Below are 26,383 nucleotides of genomic sequence, written 5' to 3'. Positions count from 1 at the left end.
ATTGGGACATTTCCCAGGGTTTGGGGTTTAAGATCATTCTTGCCTGCTTGTTGAACTGTTCTTCTGCATCTCTCCGATTCCTGTCTGCAAGCTCTTCGTATTGGGCTCTCATGTCATTCAGTAGCTTAGTCAGGTCAATTCCTGGGGCAGCATCCATTTCCACACTGACATCCCCACTGGCGGCCCCATGTAAGCTCCTCATTTCCTGCAACAGGAGACGCCCAGTGGATTTTTAACAGCATGTAGAACGAACCAGTCCATTAAATGACAACAATCCACAGTGGTATATCTAGGTAATGTTAGACCTGGGCTGGGAAACCTGTGGCCATCCAGACATCATTGGCCTTCACTAACCTGGCCAGTGGTCAGTGATGATGAGAGTTGTTGGGCAGCAACATTTTTAAGACACTCCAAAGTCCAGCCCTAGCTGCATCTCTGACAATCCACAGAGAATAGGGGAGTAGTTGTGCAAGTGCCATTGAAATGAATGAGATCCGTGCAGAGGTTTTGCAATTCTATTATCCTGTTACTTCTTTTGAAAGCCATCTGGGAACTGTAAGCACAATTTCAAGTAGGCATTTTAGGGTGTAAACCTATACCTACTTACCTTGGAACAAGCCCCAGGTACTCAATGGGACTTACGTCTGAGTAGACATGTGTAGGATTGCACATTGTTAACCTGGGAGATGCCCATGGTCCCTGAACTACTGGTTGCTCCCCTCTGTTGTAAAATCAATGTTTTATGTTTTCTGGCATTTTAGAAGAGGCTATTCATGCACAAGCCACAGTTCTTTCAAAACATTTTTATTCTAGTCCATGTTTAACTCATTTGCTGCACTGGAAATTTTATTTTACTGCTGCAGGTTTTTCGTTTAATATTTTATTCTTTTCCGTGGTTAATTAATGTGTGGACTACGCCCACTAATACCCGAGGGAATGTATTTGCTTTCTTTTCTTTCTTCTTCTTAAAAAACCCACCACACCTTCTCCCTAAGTGGGTAAGATATAAAGGAGTATGTGGATTGTGAAAAAGCAAAATAAAAGCAGGTCAGTTTTTTTGGGAAAAGCAAAGCAAATATAGGATTTACCAAGAGACACTGGACAGGAATGTACCAGGGCTGGCCAAACTGATTTTGAGGGGGATAAGATGGTGTCTCCCTCAATTCCATGTACAGAGGTCTGGTGATGGGATTATGTTGTCCACTGCACCTGAGGCAACAGGCTACTTGAGTGGGCCAAGAGTGTGCATGCATAGCTCCGTCATCTGACAGAGTTGAATGGCTCAGAGGAACAGTTGGAGGTTGCTGCTGTCCCATTCCCCCCCCCCTGCTGCTGCCTAAGGCATTTGTCTTGCTCTGGCTGATGGAAGAGCTGGCCCTGAATGTTCATATACCTTCCCACAAATTAGCTGCTTGAGGCCACCTGAATGCATTCTGAATTGTCTCTGCCTCAGAGTGCTCTCATTCGACCACTAGGTGGCAGACGCACCTGAGGTTATGGAATTTTCATTGCCTTTAGAAGGAGAATTTCTTTGACTAAGAGCCTTTCGCCAGCTCCTTTTTGTAAATCCATTGTCAGCTTCAGGTACTGTGTATTGTACGGCTTCAAAGCAACTGATGCATTTATTTAGGTGACATCCACACCATACATTTAAAACACATTTAACACACATTTAAGCACATGACTTCCCCCCCAAAGAATTCTGGGAATTAAAGTTCGTTAAGAGTGCTGGGAATTGTAGTTCCGTGAGGGGTCAATTACAGTTCTCAGGATTTTTGCAATATGTGGATAGGCCCTTAAATGTTATTTTGCCAACTTCACTGTAATGCTAATAATATGGTGCAGTTTCTCTAAAAGCAGGATTTTCAAAGTGAAGCTGTCCTTCCTCTTACAGATGAATAACTTCTTAGTCTGGCTCTGTTTTCCTTTCCACACTGATCACACCATGCCTGGGACAAGTGAGATATGTAATGGGAGCTAACTTGTCTCCTCTGTCTCCTCAGCTTGGGGAGACTAAAACAGTTTGCTCAGATGTGGCATAATAGCTTTAGAAACACGCTTCTCCTACCTCTTCATGGTTCTTCTTGAGGTAGGCAAGTTCCTCTTTCAGGCTTTCGATCTGCGACTCTAGGTCAGATTTAGCCATGGTTAAGTCATCCAAGACTTTCCGCAGGCCGTTGATGTCGCTCACTACACTCTGATGTAGGAACAGTTCATTCTCAAACCTTTAAAGATAATGTGAGAACATTTGCAGAATGTATTGACTCTAAACCCCCCCCCCTCAAATGAATTCTGAAAGCAAGGGCAACTGTGTGTGTGTATTTGTGTTTTGCTTTCTGCCATCTTTAGAAAGCTAGGTGACGGGGAAGGAAGGTGTACATTAGGGGTGGGGGTCATGTTTGATTTCCTTTCCCTTGCCTAGGATTTGTTACTTACTTAAGTTTGAAATCATCAGCAGCCAGCCGAGCATTGTCGATTTGCAGAATGACCCCAGCGTTTTCAGTAGTGAATTTAAGGATCTATGACCAAACATATAAAAGATAGCTGCAGCACTTTTTAGATGGAAAAAAAATCGCCATCATCCCCGAGACCTCTTCTTGGACAGTATACACCAAAATAATAGTGTAATTACATTGACATTTCTTTTTAAAGCTATTTTTAGAGAGGAAAATTGAGAAGAGAAGGGAGAGGATACACATGAGGCAACCATAAGAACGTAAGAAAACCCCTGCTGGAACAATCCAATGGCCCATCTAGTCCAGCATCCCGTTTTCACAGTGGCCAACCAGATGCCTGTGGGAAGCCCGTAAGCAGGACCTGAGCAAAACAGCATTCTTTGTTTGTGATTCTTCAGCTGCTAGTATTTAGAGGTATATGAAGGCAACATATAGCCTGAATGAATATTTGCCATCAATAGCCTTATTCTGCATGAATTTGTCTAATCACTTTTTAATATCATCCAGGTTGGCAGCCATCACCATTGTTTAAGTATGTGCTCTGTGAAGTTCTTTCTCTTAACTGTTCTGGATCAGCCACCATTCAGCTTCAGGGTATTATGAAAGTCTGCTTGTGTGCGGAAGTCTCCCTATCCACTTTCTCTGCATAATTTGATACACTCTATCATGGCCCCTCTTATTCCATAAGCTAAAAAGCCCCAAATGTAACATTTCCTCCTAAGGAAATTGTGCCAACCCCCTTGATCATTTTGGTTGCCCTTTTCTGCATTTGTACAACCAACAGTACCTTGCTAATTTAATGTGCTTAAATGTGCCTGGGTACTCTTTAGTCTATAGTTGGTTTTTCATGATGGGTTGGGCATAGTGATGAAGATGGCTATCTGCAGGGGACGTGCCACAGCAAAGAGCACAAAGAGCCTCTAAGGGTGAGATTCTAGGAAAGGTTCTTGAATGTAGCTGGGGTCCAGACTGTCCAATCCCATTGCAAAATGGGAGAGAGCAAGAGCTTGAGAGAGAGAGAGAGAGACGCATTTGGGTTGTATCCAGCTACGTTTTACTCAGAATAGACCCACTGCAATTAATGGACATGTCTAACTTAGGTCCATTTCAATGGATTGGAGTAAAACTTAGGCTGTGTACACATTGCCAGCTTAAAACATAGTTAGGTTGTTCTTTGACTCAATTCAGATCAAAGCTGGTTTGGAGAAAAAATGCATCAAAACACACTTTCATGAGGAACAACAGGATAAATGTGGATTATGGCTAATGTTGTGTGTACACCACTTCCCAAACCTGTAGTGGGAGCCCGCTGGGTGCAGCGTAAACAGGAGTGTGTACACAGCCACAGTTGGGCACAACCCTTTATGCTTAATATCTAAGATGAGTTTATCTGCAGAGTGTAAATAAAGTAGATCCTTTTTTAGGGATTTGTTTTTGCCATTTTGCAGACAAAAAGAAAAGTGTCTCAATTTGTTGCTGAAGACTTTGTTTCACAGAGAGCCAGTATGGTATAATGGATAGGTAAGCCACCTTGAGCTCCTTGGAGGAAAGGTGGGATATAAACGTAACAAACAAATAAATAATAAATAAACCTTCACATGCGGAGTGGAGAACTTTTGCTAAAGATAACATTGACTCAGGTTTGCTGCCTCTGTTTAACAAAGACACATGATCATCAGTTACTTCTCCATTAATTGCTGTGTAAATTTTATTATGGAATGGGAGGGGCGTTAACAGTGAAGTGTATCTAGAGATTAAGACTTTCCCGAAAGGGGTATTCAGATCTTGTCAGTAACACAAGCTTAATGCTCGGGTGCCCAAGGGGGACAGTATGTCAATGAACTATTGCAGACTGTCTGGAAGGTTACTCCTGTTCCCTCTGAGAGTTAATGGAGAGGAGCCATAGCTCAGTGGCAGAGCATCTGCTTTGCAGGGAGAAGGTCCTTGGTTCAATCCCTGGCATCTCCAGGTAGGGCTGGGAAGGTTCCATGGCTAAAACCTTGGAAAGCCACTGCCAGTCAGTGTAGAGATTACCTATCTAGACAGATCAATGGTCTGGCTCAATGTAACACAGCTTTCTATGTTCCAATGATCCTAACGCCTGGGGGATGTTGCAACATTTACAGACTAGCAGTTCAGTATTATAAAGCAGAAGAAACTATAATTTAATTATGGATTATTGCAACACAGTTCTCTATGGGAGGAGCAGGCATAGTGAAGATGGCTATCTGCATAGTTAACTAATGTCAGAAAGTCTTGCATAAGCATTCAGATCACTTACTTGATTCCGAAGGTCTTCAATGATGTTAAAATATTTGCTGTAATCTCTGTTGGTGTCTGGAGTGCTAAATTTTGCATACCATTCCTTGATTTTGCGTTCCAGCTCTGTGTTGGCCTCTTCCAGAGCATGCACGTTGCTTAGGTAGTTAGCAAGGCGGTCATTGAGATTCTGCATGGTTTGCTTCTCATCTCCAGCCAGGAGACCACCTTCTCCCCCTCCAAAGCCACCACCCAAGCCACTAGCAAAGCTGCCACTGGCAAAGCCACCACCGAAGCCAGCCCCCAGACCTCCACCCAAGCCCTCTCCAAATCCTCCACCAAGGCTTCCTCCTCCATAGCTTCCTCCTGCGTAACCTCCAGCAAATTTGGAACCACCACTAAATCCTCCACCGCTAGATAATCTGACAGATCCACCACCACCACTACCTCCAATACTGTATGAGGACAGCTGTCGGGAAGAGCCAGTTTGGAAAGAGAGAGCCATGGTGTCTGAGCAAGAAGTACGTCTGGTCCCGTCCCAGCAAGGCAAGCTGATTAGAAAGAGTGCATCGAGCTGGTGGGCTTTTAAGGCTTATATGCAGTGTTGACGGGGTGTACCGTTTCCGCCCCATCACGGCATCATAGTGGATCCTTTGCCAAGTCAATGTCTTCATAATTATTTTATCTAATTAAAAAAACTGATGTTAGGAGTCCAGCTTTGCAGAAATATGTATCCTTGGGTTATTTGTTATGCCAAAATTCCTGATGGGATGGAGCCAAATGCATTTTGCTTTTCATCTTTGAAATTGTGATGAGCAACCCTTTTTCTCTTTCTCCACCTCCTCTTTCTTTTAACTTTAGTTTTTATATTGCGTTCTCTTCAACATTTCAAGCCTCCAGGCATAACCCTTCCAACTGAACGAGGAAGCCAAAGAAAGCTTCAAGTGACATGTATGAACAACACAAATACTATTAAATTTGGGAGGAATTTTGTATTTATTTTGTAATCTAGCAGAAAAAACAATCTCAAATTCCTTTTTAACGCTCTGGCTCAAAATGACCATTTGCCCGATTTATTAATTGCTTCTTGGATTATTATTAAAAAAGATCTTTGATCTGAAATCTTAATTTGATGTGCCTGTCTTTGCAAGTCCCAGGAGGTGGTAGGAAGTGGAAATTGGGATTCGCAGACTCAAGAATTTATCTTTAACCAGTAATGCTGAAGAGGGCAAGTTAATTCACATATAGATCACCAGACTTCCACTGATAACAATTTAGCAGAATTTCTCTGCAAACACCATTCCTATAAAAGAGCCGAACACTTAATTCCCTCTTTTGCTTCTCCATGCTCTTGGCTTTTACAATGTCCAGTCCACAATACGTGCCACATATACACCATGTTAACGTTCACGTCCCCCTTTTTGGTTCACTGTTGGATCCTATGGCTAACTGTGCACTTGAAACTGAGCTGAGCCTCCTGTCTTGTCTACATTTTGCAAAACGTTACCTTTAATGCGGTTTTGCTCATTTTCATGTTTTTCCAACCATATGATACTGCAAAATGTGTGCTATTGTGCATTGATAAATAATGATCATGATGGTTCAGTTGGCCCTTCTCTAGCTGAACAATAATTCAGTGGTTTTGTGGGAGTTTGGACATCTATTGGACTGAGATGTTTTCTGTTCTCATTTTTTTCCTTGGGCTGAATCTGAGAGCTAGCAATGGCACTGTTGCCCCTCCCCTCAACTCAAAGAAAGACGGCAAGTATAGTAATTAAATAAAAGGGCAAGCCCCATTCCCTCTCTTTTTAATTAAATAAGGAGTGGAAAAGGATGCTCATGATGGTTGATTACTGGTTTTCCACCCTCACATCTTTCTGCACTGGGGGCAAATAGGGAACTTGGCTCTACACTGACCTGATACAATTTGAAAACACAGTGTTTACCTTTACATGAATAGCCATCCATTCTTCGCCAGGCTGGGGATTTTTTTTTTAATTCTTCGGATCCTGGATCAAATGTTCTATAGCATGTCTACTTTACAGCTGGAAAAGTCCCAATCAACCCACAGCTGGATTGTCAGCTGTGCCTGGGATTATTTGTAATGATGTACCCAGTCAGACATGGAAGGATGCACCAATGGATGCTACTGATCAGATGCTGATATAGGCCATTTCTACACAGCAAAGTCTTGTGCTCCCATATGGTGTTTATGTATAATAAAAGTAAGAGATATGTAATGGCTGGTCAACATCCTGTCTGGTTCCTAGTTTTCCCCACCTTCCTCCAAAGTGATGTATTATTCAGCTTCTCTTTAGCTGTGAATGGACTAAGTTGTCAGTTTTGGTTTCTTTCTATTTTTCATTTTTCTAGTTTTAAGTTCAGTTTGCCACTTTTCTGTATCAGTTTCTTTTTTTAAAAAAAGATCCTCAGGAAAATTCTTGAGTTCTTAGTGCGCATTTCTTTGTTATATTTTTAATTTATAAATATATTTGCATACCATTTCATTTTTAAAAACATCAAAGCGGTTTACAACATACACATTTTTGTATGCAATTTTGCCTAATGTACACATCATTGCAAGCAACTTCCCCATATATAATACATTTTGTTTGCTATTGTCATGAATACATGCATTTTTATGTACATTTCCACTTAATATGCACATTTTTGTGCACAGTTTTGATGTGGACAACTGCATTGTATTAGAAGAAGTATAAATTTCAAAGGATAGCTATGTTTCGATTTGCACATGCAAAGTGCGAATTAGGTAGGTTCATATTCAAATGTGAACTGCATTTCTCTCCTATTCCAAGTTATAGCCATTCATTTTGTCCACAGACCATCGAGGCCAGTATCACCTCCAGGTTTTAGAGGTCCCTTGGGCAAGACACCCTCATTAGGCTGCCTCTCCAGTTGGCTCACCTGCTTACTGCTATCAAATTTGCACTTCTCTGAATTTTGCAATGCAGTTCTCCAGTCCACTAATGTGTACAAACATGCATATAACTAGGGTAAAAGTATGCATTTTGATGCATATATTAGCAAATGTAACATACAAAAATGCATGATATTAGAAGAAATTGCTTTGCAAAAATGTGTATATTAGGTAGAATTGAATACAAAGATGTGTATATTAGGAGATAATATGCATTTTCATGAGGACTTTCCCCCCCTTTTTATATCACAAACTGATGTGGGAATGTGAACTGGATTTAAGATTGGAAAAAGGAGACACACAGCAAATGAAACTGACAGATACACTCATTCCTACTTGCTGTTGAGCACCTGGCAATAGCAGCGGGGAGAGTAGCAGCCACAGCAATCTACTGACTCTCTCGCTCTGGCCCGGTCCTCCCCCTCAGCTGCAGGTGAAGACCAAGGGCCAGTGTTCAGGCCACCACAGTGAAACTGCCTAGCAACCTTTTTTCTGAACACTGTGGCAAGCCTGTGGCTCACAACATTTGTCACAAGTGCACAGATGAGCTGTGGCATGTTGCATTGTCATCTGTGCTTGCGAAGAAGGCTTTTAACATCTGGTTTGCCGTAAGCACTGATCTGTCAGAGCTCAAATAGAACACTTGTGAGCCTGGAAGATGGATAGTTTGCTCATATGTACACTTCTCAAGCTCTGCAGCTGAGGAAGGCTAGCAAGTTCAAACACATCTAGTCACTGAGAAGAAGCTTCTTTTCCTTTTTTCTTTTTGCTATAAACATCCCGGTGATGATCATTGTATAATGATCATTATACCTACATCTGTTTATAAAACAAAATGTTTTATGCTTTACTGATGCAGGAGTAATAAGGTAGGATGTTATCATAGAATCACAGAATAGTAGAGTTGGAAGGGGCCTATAAGGCCATCAAGTCCAACCCCCTGCTCAATGCAGGAATCCAAATCAAAGCATTCCTGACAGATGGCTATCCAGCTGCCTCTTGGATGCCTCCAGTGTCGGAGAGCCCACTACCTCTCTAGGTAATTGGTTCCATTGTTGTCTGGCTCTAACAGTTAGGAAGTTTTTCCTGATGTCCAGTCGAAATCTGGCTTCCTGCAACTTGAGCCCATTATTCCGTGTCCTGCACTCTGGGACGATCGAGAAGAGATCCCGGCCCTCCTCTGTGTGACAACCTTTCATGTACTTGAAGAGTGCTATCATATCTCCCCTCAGTCTTCTCTTCTCCAGGCTTCTCTTCTCCAGGCTAAACATGCCCAGTTCTTTCAGTCACTCCTCACAGGGCTGTGTTTCCAGTCCCCTGATCATTCTTGTTGTCCTCCTCTGAACCTGTTCTAGTTTGTCTACATCCTTCTTGAAGTGCGGAGACCAGAACTGGACACAGTATTCAAGATGAGGCATAACCAGTGCTGAATAGAGGGGAACTAGTACTTCCCGCGATTTGGAAACTATACTTCTGTTAATGCAGCCTAATATAGCATTTGCCTTTTTTGCAGCCACATCACACTGTTGGCTCATATTCAGCTTGTGATCAACAACAATTCCAAGATCCTTCTTACATGTCGTACTGCTGAGCCAAGTATCCCCCATCTTATAACTGTGCATTTGGTTTCTTTTTCCTAAGTGTAGAACTTTGCATTTATCCCTGTTCAATTTCATTCTGTTATTTTCAGCCCAATGCTCCAGCCTATCAAGGTCCCTTTGAATTTTGTTTTGTCTTGCAGGGTATTAGCTATGTCCCCCAACTTTGTATCATCTGCAAATTTGATAAGCATGCTTTGTACCTCCTCATCCAAGTCGTTAATAAAAATGTTAAAGAGCACTGGGCCCAGGACCGAGCCCTGTGGTACCCCACTCGTTACTTCCGCCTAGTTTGAGAAGGAGAAGGTTCCTTTGGGCCTCAACAGAGCTGTTGATATCAGTGCAATCCTATTTTAGTTTATGGTAGGAATAAGGGATGGAGGAAAGGCTCCCCAGCAATAAAAAAAAATGCTTCCCACCCACAAAATCAAGGTTTGAAACAGCTTTATGTAAGAATAATCAAGTAATGGTAACTGCAGGAGTAGAAACTGTAATAAACTGTAGATGAAAGAATGCATTTTCAATGTAAGACAATTATGGGGCGACATGAGAATGTCTAAACAGATTTCTTATTTAAGGAAAGAAAATATTTTCATTGGCTTCTTCTCAGTATGTTGGCAGATTACTGTAAAAGATACTGTATGTTTATTCGCCTTGCACTGCAGCATCACCAGAAGCAGACAAGTCTTTCCTGATAAAATCTTGATCTTTATATAATTGGATTTTCTTCAACAGACTGGACCTTGGAGGAAGTTACTCGCCCATTCTCATCTAATACCTCAATGATTGTTTTAATCACTCTCGTTTTCTTTGAGTCTGAAGATGAAGCAAACAGAACAAAGAGCACGCAGTTGAAAATGTACATGTCAAATATTCTTTGCATAAGACTCTTCCTCTAAAACTGTCATCTGAGCATCTTGCTGGTGTAACATTTAGTGCTTATTCAATGGCTTTTTGGACGATTTCTTCAGTGAGTACAAATGAAAGTGTTATATTGAAATGTATCTTTCCCCTGATATACACATTCTTGTACACATGTTTTGGTTGGCAAATTGCATTGCGAAAATGGCAGAAATGCAAATGTTGAAAGATAGCTGCATTTGGGTTCACATGCGAGTTTGGAAAGTGCAATTCAGGTGGAATCACATTAAAAATACTTAAAAATATAATAGTTTTGTAAGCCATCATGCAAGGGCGTGGGGTGCAGCAGCAGGATGGCAGGCAGGTGAGGCGTGGGAGTGAGGGAAGCAAGGATGGTGGGTGGGTAAGCACTTGAGTGGGCAAGTGGGCGAGTGTCAGGTAGGCAGGTGAGCAAGCGAGTGAGCATTGGGGCGGGCAGGTAGCAGTGACAATGTGGGAGGCACGTAAGCAGTCAAAGCAGGGTGGCAGTGGTAGCCTGGGTAGGCAGGAGGCTAGCAAACTTCCTAAACGGGTGGCAGCGAGTGCCTGGGGGCCATTTGGGGAGTTGCCTGGGATGGTGGTGGGCCTTGTGGGAGTTGCCTGGGGGTAAGGGGAGCATTTTGGAGTTGTGTGTGTGTGTTTGGGAGTGCCTGGTGTATGTGTGGGAGCGCCTGGCTGTGTGTGTGTTTTGGAGTCTGTGCATCTGTGTGTTAGAGTGTAAAGCGCCCTGGGTCAAAGCCCCTCATTTAAAGATATTAAAATATTAAACATATATGAAATGATAAATCAAACCCTGCAGGAGTCTTTTAGGAGCCAGCAAACCCTGCAGGAGCCTTTTGCAACCAGTTGCAAGTGGCAGCAGCACCAGTGCTGACCTGCTGTCACCAGCATGGCTTACCGACAGGGTGATGGTGAACACACTAGTGGAGCCAATCTGGTGCTCCTGCCAGTGCGTTTGCGCTGCACTGACCTTGACCCTCCTCTTCCTGGTAAGCCACAGCAATGCTGGTGATGGGAGGTCAGTAAAGCTCTGCCATCCCATTCTGCTGTCTGCTAATGCTTCTAGCTCAGTTTTAATGCACAACAAGAAGTACATGAAGAAGAGATAAAGATGTTTTCCCTGCAAGAGTAACATCCCATTTCTGGATTGCAACTCTGTGCACCATGAGATCCGGCACATCCACAGATTTTACAAATTCCAATATGAACTGACCTGATTTGAATCCTCTGGACAAACATGTGGATCAGAATGTAGCTATCTTGCGAATTTGGCATTTCTCTAAATTTTGTGCTACAGTTCTTGGCTCCATAAAAATGTATAAAAAATACGTTAAAATGTGTATTTTAACACAGTATATTTAGAAACGTGTATTTTGAGTTTTAGAAATACAAATTTTGTAAGAAGGTATGTTCAAACTATATTTAAATAATTTTTTCTGCAGATAAAATAAAATTGCATATCAATGCAGACACAGGAAGGAATGGACTTATGAATGAATACATGTGAAACGGACATGGACCAGAAACAGACTGCTCCATCTAGCCTTATTTGCAGAGAGGCCAATGAATCAGATAAGTTGTCTGTGGGCAATGTAGCTTGGGTGAAAATAGAATGAGCCTCCATGCCTCAGTGCCCTAGAATTCAGTTCATGGAAAAAGTACATAAATAAGTCTTCTTTGCATTGATGGAATGGAAGAAAAAAATTAGTCTGAATGCTTGGAGGTTAAGCTGGTATCACATAAGCCTACTGATAACATAAAAAAGAAACCCCATGAATGACATTTACCTTTTTCTTTGGATGCGGAATTATCTCCTCTAGCACTGGATTCTGTGCCAGACCCAGCACCTCTAGTACCAGATCCTGAACCTCTTAATCCTGCACCTGTTGCAGACCCCAAATTCCTTGATCCTAGATTTCTGCTGCTTCTGCCTCCAGGTTCACTGCAAAAGGCAACTTATTTGTTCATATTACTCTTGCTTAGTTGCATTCCCTGTATTGTTATTAATAATAGGCAACAACATTTATTTGTATATAGCACATAGGCCATTACAAAGTTATACATTCAGACATACACATTCAGAGGCAGGAGACCCAGAGCCAAGTGATGAATCAGACCAGTAGTCCATTGTCACTGGCAATGGATTATTTTTTAACAGAGGTGTCCAGGTTCTTGAGCAAAGGTCTCTCTGCTAAGAAGACACAATGCATCAAACCTGGGACCTCAGATGTATATGCTCACCATCATCAATCTGCATTCTACATTATTTCATAAGAAGACCAAGGGCTCATCTACACGGGAGCATTTCTTCATAGGAAATACATTTCTTTTACTTTTGCTTTGCATTTGCATCATCTGCTGTTCCTGCTCAAAAGTTAGCTGCCAATCACTTTTTACCATTCACACAAACAGGCATTCCTCTGGGGAGGATTAGTCTCACTTTTTCCTTATGGCCCTGCACTCTAATTTTACATTTCCACTCCCTCTGGTTGCTAGGTGACCAAGCATGCACAGTCTGTTCAACCAGCAGCGGTAGTTTCCTTTAAAAAAACACCTGGAAGTGCAAAATTCTGCGTTTTCCTTGGTAGGGCACAGCTGAAATACAAATATTTGTTTGAGCAGTTTTATGCTTTTGCGCACAAACTAGGGGGAAAAGAAAACAAAGGCACCATCTGCAGCAACATAACAAAGGTCAGCAGAATGGAGAAGAGCAACTGGATATTGCTTGTAAGCCTACAGGAAATAAAATGAACAAAGGGAGGAGGAGGGAGTGGCATGGAGAGAGTAACGATTGATACACCCACATTAAGCATCGGAGCAAAGCATTTGCAAGAACTAGAGAAAGGGAGTGAAGACTCCCCCCCCCTTTTATGTATTATCAGTGGATTGGGTTAGTACAGATTTATTAGGGGGGAAACTGTGATAGCTTCTGTTTGCTGGTAATGTCACGTGAGCCATGCAAGTTTAAAGGACATGTGAGTAGCACCAAACACATAGTAAAACACTGTGTAGATGAGATCTAACTCACAAACAGGACATGTATGGAATGGGAGGGGCTTTTGAGTTGAGAGGTAGGAAACATGTTTTTTCTTCATGACTTGGAAAGTCACTCCGGGTCATAAACCTTTTGGTCTGCATTCAGAATTTTTGAAGAGATTGTGATTCTTTTTTCCTGTTGTTGGCTTTCAGATTCCCAGTCACTACCAGCAAGTCACACAAACTACCACAGGTTCTTGTATGTTCTTGAAATATAATGTGGCATTGTGTCCTTGCACAGTGTAGAGCAGTCTTTTCCAACTAGTGGGCCACCAGATGTTGTTGGACCACAACTCCCATCAGCCTCAGCCAGCATTGCCAATGGTCAGGAAAAATGGGAATTGTGGTCCAACAACATCTGGTGGCCCACTAGTTGGGAAACGCTGGTGTAGAGCAATGTTGGACTACAACTCCCAGCATCCCTGACCATTGTCCATGCTGGCTGGGGCTGATAGGGACTGAAGTCCAACAATATCTGGAGGGCCACAGGTTTCCCATCCTTGTTGTAGAGCAGGTGTGGGGAACTTTTGGCCCTCCAGATGTTGCTGAACTATATTTCCCATCAGCCCCAGCAAGCATGGCCAATGATGGGTGTTGTAGTTCAGCAACATCTGGAGGGCCAAAGGTTCTCTCTGCACTTGCTGTAGAGCAATTACACTAATGTGCTTTGCACATTTATACTGGTTTCTGAATGGCAGCCATTCTATGAATTGCATAACAGCAGATAGTTTTAAACCTCTTGGGATAAAACGTCCCACACTGTGACCAGTTTAAGGCAAATCTGGATCACAAAGTATAGGGTTTTTTTGCCTTAAGGTTCTTTTTGTTTCCTACCTTGCTTCTCCATCAATCAGATGCCGGTAAGTCTCAATTTCATTCTCAAGGCGGATCTTGATGTCCAGGAGTTGCCTGTAGTCTGCATTTTGGCACTCCATGTCCTCCCTGATTTGTTGCACTTGGGTCTCCACGTTGCTAATCAGCCCTTGCATTTGTGAGAGCTGGGCACAGTAGCGGCCTTCTGTTTCTGCCAGAGTGGCTTCAAGTGATTGCCTCTGAAATAGAAAAGGGTGCAGCGATGCAAACTTAACACAGGGCATGTTTGACACTATCAGCATTTCAAAAGGCTGCTTTCCCAGAGTGTACTGGGAGAACAACTGCTACTACATGAATAAGGAATGCTAGGCTGTTTCAGACACACACAGGACTGGTGCCAGAAGGTGGCCAGGTTGGCCAGCCCAGAGGGGCCCCTGAAGGGCTCCCCCTTTGGGTGAGAGGGTAGCGCTCCCCTTCCAAGATCAACTCCCGACCCTGCCACAGATTGCAGAGAGGGAGCTCCCAGTCCCCCCCCAGACTGCGGGGGCCCACAACTCCTATCCACATGCTAAATAAAATAAATAAAAAATGTCCCACTTACCTCTCCCTTGCTGTGAATGCTGTGTGTGCTGTGCCATCAACCAAGATGGTGGTGGAAGCTTCTCTAAGGGGCTAATGCCCCTACTGGCATCTTGGTTGATGGCAGGCATATGCGCACATGTGGCACGCCTGCCGTTTTGGTCGATGGCAGCCATGAGCACACACCGCACAGGGCAACCTTCCTAAGGACCAATGCAGAGGTAGGTGGGGCATGCTTGTGTATGCCGTGAGCCCAGGGCAGGCTGGTGCCGGCCCTGGACTGCCCCCCATGTTTACAATACATTCGTGTCCTGTGTAGTTATGAAATCTATTCACCAGATGTACCAATTCCACTAAGCTGCAACATTTATATTACATTTACGTTGATTTACAAGCATTGATTTTTTTTTAAAAAAAGGAGACACTTGAGTAGTATGAGTATCTAGATTTTGGCTAGGATCCCTAGTGCTACATTTGCCTCATCTGGGTATATCTACTGGATGTTTTGACCTGTTTCCTTTGTGTACCAGATTCCTGTCTCATAAGAGGAACCTGGCTTTTAAAATCTCAGTTCCAAAAGTGCTTTGATTTATGGCATAGTGGCCTGCTGAAAGCCAAACTACACATTACATTACTAAGAAAACATAGATGTGGCCCCTCAATCTGGAAGGTACTCCCAGTCTAGATTGGGGGCCACTGACCCCCCCCCTGCTGTAAACAGCACCTTCGGGGCAAATAGGAGCAGAAATGTGTGGGTTTTTTTTAGCATGGGAACAAGTTTTGGATGGTGACCCTGTTGCTTCTTCAGAATAAAAATAATTTAATGTGCAGTTTGGCCCTTTTGTGAGTAACTCAAGCCCAAACCTGCTGGAGCGCACAAAACAACCTGTGTGGTTTTTGTATCTTGGCCACTGTCTTGGTAAGCCTTTTGTTTCTAACCTGTTGCCACCTGTCCTGGATCCTTGGAATGGAGAAGGCTCCAAATCAAATACATTAAATACATTCTCTATACGAGTTAGTGCTGTGCTGAAATCTGTCCTCCAAACGTTTTCTTCTTCTGCGAAAGTGGCTTCTGCTTTTTTCTGCTTTGTTCTCAGGACCCTTGCGAATTTCTTTAGAATTTGGGTCGGGGTGGGCCTTTGAGCTTACCTTCTCATTGTGAGGTGACCAAGGCTGGTGAATGTGGTTCCCTCCCCCATGCAAATATTGCTCTAGCAGCCTCCCTGGGTACCCACACTTCCTGATTTGAAAAAATCCCCATGGGAGGAGTTACTTCATGATGTCTTCCCTCAAACTTTAATTGAAGTCTGGGCAGTTGGGGAGCAGCAGTGGTCAGAGGGGCAGCGAAGGTGGGGTGGGGTTGCACAGCTGCTTTCTAGAAGGCAACCGTCACAACTGCTTACCAAGAGGGGGAGGGGCAAGGTATGGGGAGCACAGCACAAAGTGGGCGTGGCCGTGGCACAGTGGCAGCAGCATTGAATTGGCTCTGCCACCATGCTTGCACTGTGCTGGGCTCCCTGCGCCTTGCCCCCTCCCTCTTGGCACGCAGCAACACTTGCCATCTGGAAGCCAGCTGTGTAACCCCGGTCCAACTTTGCCCAGAAGGAACCGACTGCTGCTGCCAGGGAAGCTGCAGACCACCGATGAGATGAATTGTGGAATAATTCACAAGCGTCTTCCAGCCACCTCAACAGTAAGGTAAGAACATAAAAAAAATCTAACCTCACTCATCAGAATTTCACCGAAATTTTCTCTTCCCTGCATTTTTGGATGCAGTTTCTTTTCTCATGGTCAGAAGTAGTTGGGGAAAAACACAGGAGAAATTTTCAGCACAGCACTAATAGGTGTTTCTATAACCAGACAGATGACGTTCTGTTTTTGAAATTCTTGGCGCATCATGACTGAAATGGGAAACTTTAAGAGACCGCATGAGTGGGTTCGTAAGATGATTTGCCATTCAGAGAAAGGAAGCTGTTGTGTAACAAGACAGCCCAGTGGTCCATCCAAATGCTTATTCTCAGAGCTGGCAGCTTGTAATAAAAAGAGAGTCAAATCAATACTAACTAATATTTCCAGGGACTACTGATTCTTCCACATACAACCATTTCCACCCCTTGAATATGTAAACAAATTATGACAAGGATTCAAGGATTGTTCTCCTAGGATATCTGACCAACACTGAAGGGCTTTAGCAAGGGGCATCATGTAGGATACGGGATAAAGTAATCTTTAGCATCTGATTTTAAATACTCTTTATGCCATGCTAAGTTTGAAAATAACACTAAACAGTGGTTTAACATTATCATGAGCACTCTAGCCTCTCCTTCTCCATTCCAGCTCCTTCTGTTTTAGATTAACCACAATTTAGTTTGTCATCTGAATCCTAAACTGTGGTGAATCCTAACTATGTTTAGTGAAAACAAGCCAACTTAATAAACTATGGTTTGAATTTGGCTTTTAAAAAAATTAATGATAGTGAAGATCAAACACAGTTTGCCTAGTTTTGGATGACACCGCAAGCTGCAAGTAATCAAAAGCAGAAGTGAATGCTTCAAAACAACTCACGGCCATGGCAGAAGGGAAGGTCATGAGTTTGGGGGGGGGGGAAGCTTAATGTTTAAGTATGGCTTTGTTTTATGTCTGAACAGCTTCCTGCCTTGTAAGAAGGAGGTGTGTGTTAGAGGGAGATGTTTGCATTAATCATTCAGACAAATATTTTATCCGGCAGAGATCTCTGTCCATAATACCAAAGCAAGTTGAGATGTCAGGTCTATTTCCAAAGCCTGAAGTGTGCGTCTCAAGTCTGTGATCTCATTCTTGTTGGTGCTGGTCTCCTTCGCACTCACGTTGATCACTGCATTTAATTCTTTACTCTGCAGTAATTGAATAACAAGAGTTTGAGCATACAGTATTCAAATGACAGAAGGATGCTTTGAGCACTTGATTTTGTTTTTCAGGAACTTATCAGCTCTACCCTGTTTCTAAAGTGAGAGCTCCAGGTATAATGGACACTAGTAACAGAAAGAGTAAGAAAAGGGCACTCTGCATATGTTCAAGACTTCTTATAGTTTTGCTAATAACACCCTCCTGCTTCTCCAGGCACCATATTCAGCCAAGCTACTTTCAAAGTTCAGACTAAAACCTGGAGTGAATTCCACTGCCCCACAGACATGGAGCCACTGGCTGCTACTGAGTACATCACATATTCACAACAGAGAGGGCCTTTTCTGCAGTGGTGCCCTGACCCTGGAATGCCCTCCTCAAAAAGGCACATCTGGCACAGACATTACAGTCTTTTTGGCGCCAGGTTATTTTCCATACAACACATATTTCCTAGGGGAGGGACTTCCAAAGATGTGGGCCCACTACTGGAAAGGAACCCACCAATCTGATGGACATCTACATGGGTGTAGGCAGCCCTTCAAGTAACCTGGTCTCACACCTTTCAAGGACAGCATCTTGGTAGAAGTCGTTGCCCTCTGCCGTTGGAGAATCAGATCAATATGTGCTGCATGTGGCTGAACGCTTTATCGGCTGGCAAATTATGGATAGCTATCTGAATTTGCTGCCTCTTACATTGCATCTCACTCTCCCACCTGAAATGACTGCCTTACTGTGACTCATGGTAGAGCCCTCACTTTCAGACTTGGCATTGATGAGGACCAAAACATGAGCTCTGTTTCTGCATTTCCTTGTAGAATAAAAACAGTAGGCTCTAGTAGAGGTTCTGTAAGTAGTGAGAGCTGCTTACTCCTTAGCAGGAAAGAGTTACTATCACAGACATTGAGAACCGATTCCAGGACTTGAGCCCTATCTCAAATTAACCAAGAAGTTCTAGATTTCTTTAATTAAAAAGGCACAGGTTCTGCAAGAAGAAAAACTAAATCCAGAAATCAGAAAAAGTGTAGTTCCAGCATCTGAAGAAATTATCTTCAGACTTTGACCTCTATATTGTGTTCATTTTGATTGTGGAATTTATTTATTTATTTAAAACTGCTTAATATTTAAAAGTAAGAGGTATGCATAAATACAACACAAAAACAACAAAACTTTATCATAAAAACAGGTACAGCATACAAACAGTAAAACAGTATTATAAAAATAGATAAAAACAGAAATTCAGGGGAAAAAAACAGGGTCCAATCTCATGGGTCAGGGAAGGGTAGGCAAAAATATATGTCTTTGCAGATGGAAGATGGTTCACCTATGGCAGAGGGAAGGGCATTCCACAGTGCAGGGGCAATGGGGGGAAAGGTCCATCTTCAGGTCACTGTGCTCTGGCATTCTATAGGGTGCCACAAATAAAATTTAGTTTCTTTGTGTTTGGATCAGGCAGAGGGATGTCTTCTGCAGAATTTAAACATTTTGAGGGAAGGACAAATGATGCATTTCAGGGGCAATGTGAGGGGGGGGAGGGGAGGGAACCCAGAAGGTATGTGGATTTACAAAAGTCCCACCCACTTATCCCTGGAACCACTGCTCAGCCCTATCTGTTGGCCTATTTTAATTTGTACTTTTATGCCATTTTACAAACAAGGAAATGAGATTATTGAATTTACAAAAATCATTAGGTTTTTTTAAAAGCACACACACATACAGATTTGGTGTTAGGCATGGTACATTGCTGTGCAGAGTTCTAGACACATCACTGCATTCTTACCTTTTCATTGAACCAGATTTCAGCATCTTTGCGATTTTGCTCTGCCAGAGTCTCATACTCTGCTCTCATCTTGTTCAAAAGGGTGGTCAGATCAGTCCCTGGGGCAGCGTTCATTTCCACATTGACATTCCCAGAGGTTGTGCCTTGCAAACTTTTCATTTCCTACATGAAGAAGGAAAAGAGAGAGAGAGAACCTCAGGATTTTTCACAAGAGACATATTTGGCCCCCAAATTATGGAATGATCTCTTTGACAAGGTGCACCTAGCGCCAACACTGTTATCCTTTCGGGGCCAGATCAAGACTTTCCTCTTCTCCCAGGCATTTTAGCATGTGTTTTTAAATTGCTTTTTAAAATTTTTTAAAATTGTGTTTTTAAATTGTTTTTGTGTTTTAAAATTTGTATATTTGTTTTTAATGTTTTTAATTGCTGTAAACCGCCCAGAGAGCTTCGGCTATGGGGCAGTATATAAATGTAATAAATAAATAAAAAAATGAAAATCAGTTTGCAGTTAAGAACATAAGAAGAGCAATGCTGGATCAGGCCTAAGGCCCATCTGGTCCAGCATCCTGTTCTCACAGTTGCCATCTCCCATTTGTGTTCCTCAGCAGCTGGTAATCAGAGACACAATCTCTGATCCTGGTGCTAACATATATCCATAATGACTACTGATTTTCTGCATATGCACAATGACATCACATTGACTTGCTTTTTCAAGTGTTAACATTTCTGCATCTATAGAAATATGAATGCTCATTGGCTTGGATCCTAAATAGCTATCTGCCAATCACATGGAAGGCCTCCTTCTGTTCACTGGTGACAATGAGATCCAGGGGAAGAATCCATTGGCAGAAATGTGGGAGGGGCACCAATTCTTCCTTCCCCCTGCAGCCCTTTCTCAAACAAGGAAACAGAGTGGCATACGTAATGTACCCAAGGAGACCTGGAGGGAGGCATTTAGCCCCTGGGCATGCGGTGCCCCACTTCCGCTCTGTTGCAAAAATGAATCCTGGCAGCTAATGCTCCCTTCAGGCACAGGAAAGGCACACCTACAGGACCATCAAAACTGAATAGTCAAATGTCTTGGGATTGTCATTGGAATGGTTCTTTCCCACAGTTACATATTGGACTAACCACATTTGCAAGTTTAAAAAATGAAACCCATGCTAAAAAAAGGGGGGGGGGAAGCCCTTCGCCTGTCAGTTGTGGTTGTGTCCTTGGGACCCCCCCTCAACCTTTGCTGCTTGAGGGGGCCGCCTCACCCTGCACAATGTAGAGCTAAACCTGCAACCGCTGAAGTAGTCTGCACTCAGTGAAGCACCTGCGAGTATAATAATTGCTGTCAGCACTGAACATTCCCCAAATGCAACTGTCCTGAAATGATGCAGTTCATACATACTTAGGGTTGTCTGATCTAGCTATACCAGGGGGTATTGCTAGGTACACAAAGGATGTGGGGCTCTGGGGCAGGACACAAATTTGCGTAACTTAGCATATGCAAACGTTATTTGTCCAGATGCCTCTGTGCAAATTAAGACAGTGGACAGCTGGAATCTCACCAGCATTGTGATTTTGAGTGTGCCCAGCTGTCCTCTAAGCAAGTTTTTTTTTTTAAGTTCACAAAACAGGGAGAGAAGGAGGCATGAGTTCCGGAGCTACTTTTGGGCCACCTTGTAACACCACTCTGGAATTGCGCTATCATTTGTCTTAGCAAAAATGGCTACCTTACCTCTTCATGGTTCTTTTTAAGGTAAGTCAGCTCTTCAGTCAGGCTCTCAATCTGCATTTCTAAGTCACTCCTGGACAGAGTCAGTTCATCAAAGACTTTGCGCAGACCATTGATGTCTGCGTCAACGCTCTGGCGGAGGAACAGCTCATTTTCATACCTTTGAGGAGAGAAAGGGTGTTGTTTTTTAAAAAAGCACTTAGCTTAGCTTTAGTTATCATGTTACCCAGCCCTGTTCTTTGATTGTCATTGTTTTGAGAAACCTAAGACTCTCTTTGTTGTTCCGTTTGTTTTGGTCATATATTTTCAAGTTAAATTAGTTTTACTCTGCTTGGGTTGAAACTTACTTCATTTTGAAGTCATCTGCAGCCAGCCTGGCATTATCTATCTGCAGGATAATGCTGGCATTGTTAACAGTCGCAGCAATGATCTGCATGAGGAAGGAAAAACAGGAAAAGGAGGGGGGACTGAAGTAAAAAAAAATGTTTACATTATTGATACCTCTTTCCCTCTTTAGCAGAATTGTTTAAAGCGGCTAACAACATTTGAAAACAATTATAAGGATAAAAATAACAGTAAGCCCATCAATTAAACAAATAAAAAGCAAGGGTGGTCCATTAGAGCGAAAAACCCTCTAAAATCCAAAGCTGGGGAATATTTTAGTAGGACCAACTAACATAATAATGAAATTGTGTCAGGAACAAAATGGAACTCCAGAACTCTTTAGCAGACCAGATCCGCCACAAAAGAAGGGGATTGTCAGCAGGGCTGGCATCAAGCATGACTGGGCTCCTGGGCACCAGGCCCCTGGCGCTGTAGCCTAACCCCTCCCATACAGGTGGGCGCAGGGCTAATAAGCCTGGCTGCGTGCCTCACCTACCTATCTCTGTGCGTGCATGCCTACCATCAACCAAGAAGGTGGTGGGGTTGTCAGCCCCTTAGGGAAGCTCCTGCTGCCATCTTGGTTGATGGCAGGCATGAACGCACAGCTTGCATGTCGTTCACAGGGATGGGAGAGGTAGGTGGGGCATGCATATGTGTGGGCTTATTGAAGTCTGCACTGACTGTTTTGGAGAAGATGCCTGACAGCTCCTCCACGATCTGCAGCAGGATCAAGATCCAACACTGCCATGGATCGCAGAACAGGAGTGCTACCCTTCCACCCTAAGAGGGGGCCCTTCAGGGGCTCCTCTGGGCTGCAGGGGCCCTCAGCCAGGGCCCGACCTGGCCGCCCTGTGGTACCGGCCCTGATTGTCAGAATGAGGAAAAATATATTTGTATTCATTTGTACGTTTTGTCTTTCCTCCCCTCCCTCCCCTGCTTTGTGTAACATCTTGCTTACTATTTTGTGACATTTTGGTTGGTCCAAAGGAAAGTATTGCCAACTGTGGACTTTAACATCATTAAAACAAATTATCCAAGGCTTAATATTAGTAGATTCATTAGCAACTTGCACACTTTACAAGTAATTAATTAGTAATTAAAGTGGCTCGGGTGGGGGGAAAGGAACATATTTCAGAAGCCTCTTTTACTTATAGCTGCATTTGCATAAATACAAATTTTGTTGAATAAATTATTCAGAGTAGCGCAAGATTCAGATTAGATATTGAGTGTCTAACAGTTAGATGGTTTAGTGCAGCTTTCACCAACCTGGTTCCTTCCAGATGTTTTGGGCTACAACGCTAGCACTGGCTGGGGCTGATGGGAGTTGTAGTCCAAAAGATCTGGAGGGCACCAGGTTTGGGAAAGCAGGTTTAGCACTACATAAACAAGCCTAGCTCCCTCCTGGGATTGCATGCTCCCCCCTCCTCTTTCTCTGCCTCCCAGAGGATGAGTTCAGGAGCTTTCACTTTCACTTCTGGTCTCAGCTAACCATGGCTTTCTGTGGTTAATACTAACTATAGTTAAATGCAACAAGCCAGTTTCCTAATCTATGGTTTGATGTTGGCTTGTTTCAAACAAATCATAGATAATGCTTATTTATTTATTTAATACCCTGCCCTTCAGCACAAGGTCTCAGATCAAGAAACAGTCAAACTTATTTTAAAAGCAGTGGATCCATGAATCCCGGAGGGATAGGGCTATCAGTGTCTGCATGGGGTCAGAACCTCCATGTTTAGAAGCAGTATACCTCTGAAATGTGATGCTACTTATAAGATATGGCTGTAGGTACCTTGATGCCCTGCTTGAAAGGCCACAATAGGAAACAGAATGCTGGACTAAATGGACCTTTGGCCTCATATATGTTATTAAGTTATTTGACACTCTTATTCCACAGGATATGAAACACGGCTTTGGAAAGATCTACGGTATGTTTTAGAATAGATCAGTGTTTTCATTCTAGCCGTCCCACTCTTCTCGCTCTCTAGTTTTTATTTATTTATTTTTAAAAAATATTTATATACCGCTATTTCATTAAAAACATCAAAGCGGTTTACAACATTCAAAAACCACCACCACCATAGAATAAAAACATTAAAAATACAACAAAAACAAAGGCCAACTGTTGTGAAAAAGATCTTCTCAATTTTAAGGTTCTGGCAGACCTGGTCCTAGCATTAGAGCAGCCATGACCTACCTGATGCCAGATGTTTTGGACTACAAACCCCATTCAAAAACATCTGGAGGGGACCAGGTTGGCCACGGCTGCATTAGACAGGCAGTTGATTTGGAATGTCATGAAAGGGCAGCCAAGAATTTATTTATTTAATTGTGATTGTATTTTTTTATATTGCCAGGGAATGGGAAACAATGCTTGTGTGATTTTCTGCCTTGGATGCCAAAAACAACTGCTTACTGTTAGCTGTTTATGTCAGGTTATATTCTGTATTTATTCTGTAACAGAAGCATTGCACTGGTGATTCATGTTTTAAAAATGGATAAAAAAGTGTTTTTTTTTCCAAATTTGCCTGCCTTAATTCTTAATTTGCCTGCCTTATTTCTTCTGTCCCCCTTTTTTGTTCTAAATTCAATTACACCAAATGATGTAATCACAATATTCACAAATATTAAACAATACAATTTCTTGGCAAAGCGACCTAGTATCTAAACTTATAATTTAGTAATTAGTTTAAAGACAGCAGTACTTTTGTCAGTTAATATGCACCTGATTTGTAATCCTCCCTTTATTGATCCAATTAAGCTTCCCTAAAAACTGGACTATTTTATATAGTTTTTAAAAATAATAATTACCAATTAATTAACTTTGCTGATCTAATCATTTTCTAACATTTGATTTCCCCTTTCATTATTGTTGTGTCTTCTTCCTTTTTCCAGTTCTGAGCAATTAAGGCTGCAATACTATCCCCACTTGTCTGGGAGTAAGCCCCATTGAATTAAATAAGACTCCTGTTTTGAATAGACATGGTTAGAATTGTGCTGTAAAATTTTGTTGTTATATGCCTTCAAGTTGATTACGACTTATGGCAACTCTATGCATCTTTTTTGGATATATTCAGAGGGTTTTCATGGTAAGAGGTATTCCAAGGTGGTTTACCATTGCCTTCCTCTACGCCTACGGCACCCAGTATTGCCAGGTGGTCTCCTATCCAAGTACTAACCAGGCCTGACCCTGCTTAGGTTCCAAGATCAGACGAGATTGGGCGTGTTCAGGGTAGTATGGTCATAGATGTAAAATTTTAGGAGCTCTTAATAAATAATAAAGTACAGCACAATTGTGTACACATCTTCTCAGACGTAATGAAATCAGTGGAGCTTTCTCCCAGGAAGGAATGGAAGAATCTGCCAGCTTTGATTCCCTCAGTTTTTCATTTTTCCAATCTTAAATTCAGTCCTCTAGATTTCTGCAGCAATTTGCAATTAAAAAAAAATCCTCATGCAAATTCTTCAGCATTGTAGTGCAAATTTCTCCTAATAAACACATTTTTGTCTGTCGTTTTTGACCAATGTACACATTTTGCAAGCAATTTCTCCAGAAATATTCCATCTTTGTATGTTATTTTCACAAATTTATGCATTTTATGCACAGTTTCCCCTAATACATGCATTGCTGCCCTGGGCTCCTGCTGGGAGGAAGGGCGGGATATAAATCAAATAATAAATAAATAAATTTCTGTAAACATTCTTTGGTTGGAGAACTGCATTGTAGATCTGCGAATTTTGAAGCATGGTTGTGTTTCAGTTCTCATATTGTTTCAGAAGGTGCAAATTTCATAAATTTGGCTTTAAGTGCGAACTGAATTGAGTCTCTGCCCCATCCCTACTTCCAGGTAAGTGGGTTTAGGACTGCAGCCTTAGTTGCCTTTCTGATTCTAATTTATTTCCTTCTAAGAATTCTAATAAAATTTTAATAGGATCTAATGAAATTTTACCTTCTGTTTAGAGACGAGGGAGGACTTTGATCCAGTTTGCATTTAAAAGTGGACCTACCAAATTTTCACTTCCTGAAACAACATGAGAACCAAAGCACTGCCATCTTTGGAAATTTGCACGTCTTCAAGTTTTGCAGTGCAGTTCTATGGCCAAGTATTGAGTACAAAAATGCATATACTAGCATAAAGTGTGCATAGAATGCATGTATCACTGGAAATATCATATGAATATGCAGTATAAGTAGGGGAAATTGCTTTGGAAATCTATGTACATTAGGCAAAATTACATACAAAAATGTGCATATTAGGAGAAATTTGCCAATGAATTTTCATGAGAACCTTAAAAAAAAAATAAAACTGATGTGGAAATTTGGAGAACTGAACTGAAAAATGAGAAAGTGAGAGAAACCAAAATGGTCACATTCAGGCGCCTCTACCTCTGTTTTATCTTTAGTTGTCCTTATTCCTCCCAAATCTTCCTTAATCTCCCAAATCTCGCTCACCTTATTTCGAAGGTCCTCAATAGTGGCATAGTACTTGCTGTAGTCACGGAGTCCTCCATCGGTCTGCGACGCTGATTTCTCATACCAGGTTTTAATTTTTAGCTCCAGGTCACTGTTTGCCTCCTCCAAAGCCCGGACTTTAGCTAGGTAGGAGGCCAAGCGGTCATTCAGATTCTGCATGGTTTCTTTTTCCCTGCCAGAGAGAAGTCCAGCATCGCTGCCGGCAGTGCCAGGACCGTAGATCTGAAAGCAGCCCCCGGCACCACCTCCGATGCCACCCCATCCTGATCCAGCACCCCAGGCTGTCCCACTACCAAAGCTCCCTGTGCTGGAGGACCCGCCACCCAAGCCATGCGCTCCACAGCTAGAAAGCTTAAGAGATGTCCCGCTGCAGCGAGAAGAGGAAACCTGCCTAGAACAATGGCCAAAGTAAGACATGATCTCAAGGAAGCTTTAAGCAAGCCTGAAAAATCAGAAATGTCACCCAAGGAGAGTTTCTTTGAACGGTAAGAATTGTCTCAAGCTTTTATACACCGACTTTGTAAGGGTGTGCTCTTTCGTTGGAACGTATTTTCATAGCGGCAT

The 26,383-nt window shown here is 42.5% G+C and overlaps 1 protein-coding gene, 1 long non-coding RNA gene and 2 pseudogenes across 2 annotated transcripts in view; 1 reads left to right on the top strand and 3 right to left on the bottom strand.

The window, feature by feature from the left end:
* Window positions 1–5,298, bottom strand: part of LOC133367217 (keratin, type I cytoskeletal 24-like) — a 13,943-nt gene extending 8,645 nt beyond the window's left edge. The window contains exons 1-4 of the mRNA XM_061591173.1: window positions 4,738–5,298; window positions 2,437–2,519; window positions 2,069–2,225; window positions 44–205 (exon numbers count right to left, since the gene is read on the bottom strand). Coding sequence (XP_061447157.1) covers window positions 44–205; window positions 2,069–2,225; window positions 2,437–2,519; window positions 4,738–5,220 — 885 coding nt within the window. The 5' untranslated portion in view covers window positions 5,221–5,298. The remainder of the gene's footprint in view (window positions 1–43; window positions 206–2,068; window positions 2,226–2,436; window positions 2,520–4,737) is intronic.
* Window positions 1–10,731, top strand: part of LOC133367221 (uncharacterized) — an 11,559-nt gene extending 828 nt beyond the window's left edge. Inside the window, exons 2-3 of the long non-coding RNA XR_009758549.1 lie at window positions 2,653–2,870; window positions 9,987–10,731. This is a non-coding gene — a long non-coding RNA (uncharacterized LOC133367221). The remainder of the gene's footprint in view (window positions 1–2,652; window positions 2,871–9,986) is intronic.
* LOC133367216 (keratin, type I cytoskeletal 47 kDa-like) lies at window positions 9,753–26,383 on the bottom strand (annotated as a pseudogene).
* LOC133368172 (5S ribosomal RNA) lies at window positions 24,476–24,594 on the bottom strand (annotated as a pseudogene).

The sequence above is a fragment of the Rhineura floridana genome, chromosome 11, assembly GCF_030035675.1.
Source record: "Rhineura floridana isolate rRhiFlo1 chromosome 11, rRhiFlo1.hap2, whole genome shotgun sequence".
Taxonomy (NCBI): Eukaryota; Metazoa; Chordata; class Lepidosauria; order Squamata; family Rhineuridae; genus Rhineura; species Rhineura floridana.
Note: the sequence above shows the minus strand (reverse complement) of the source record. Positions and strands in the feature narration are given on the sequence as shown.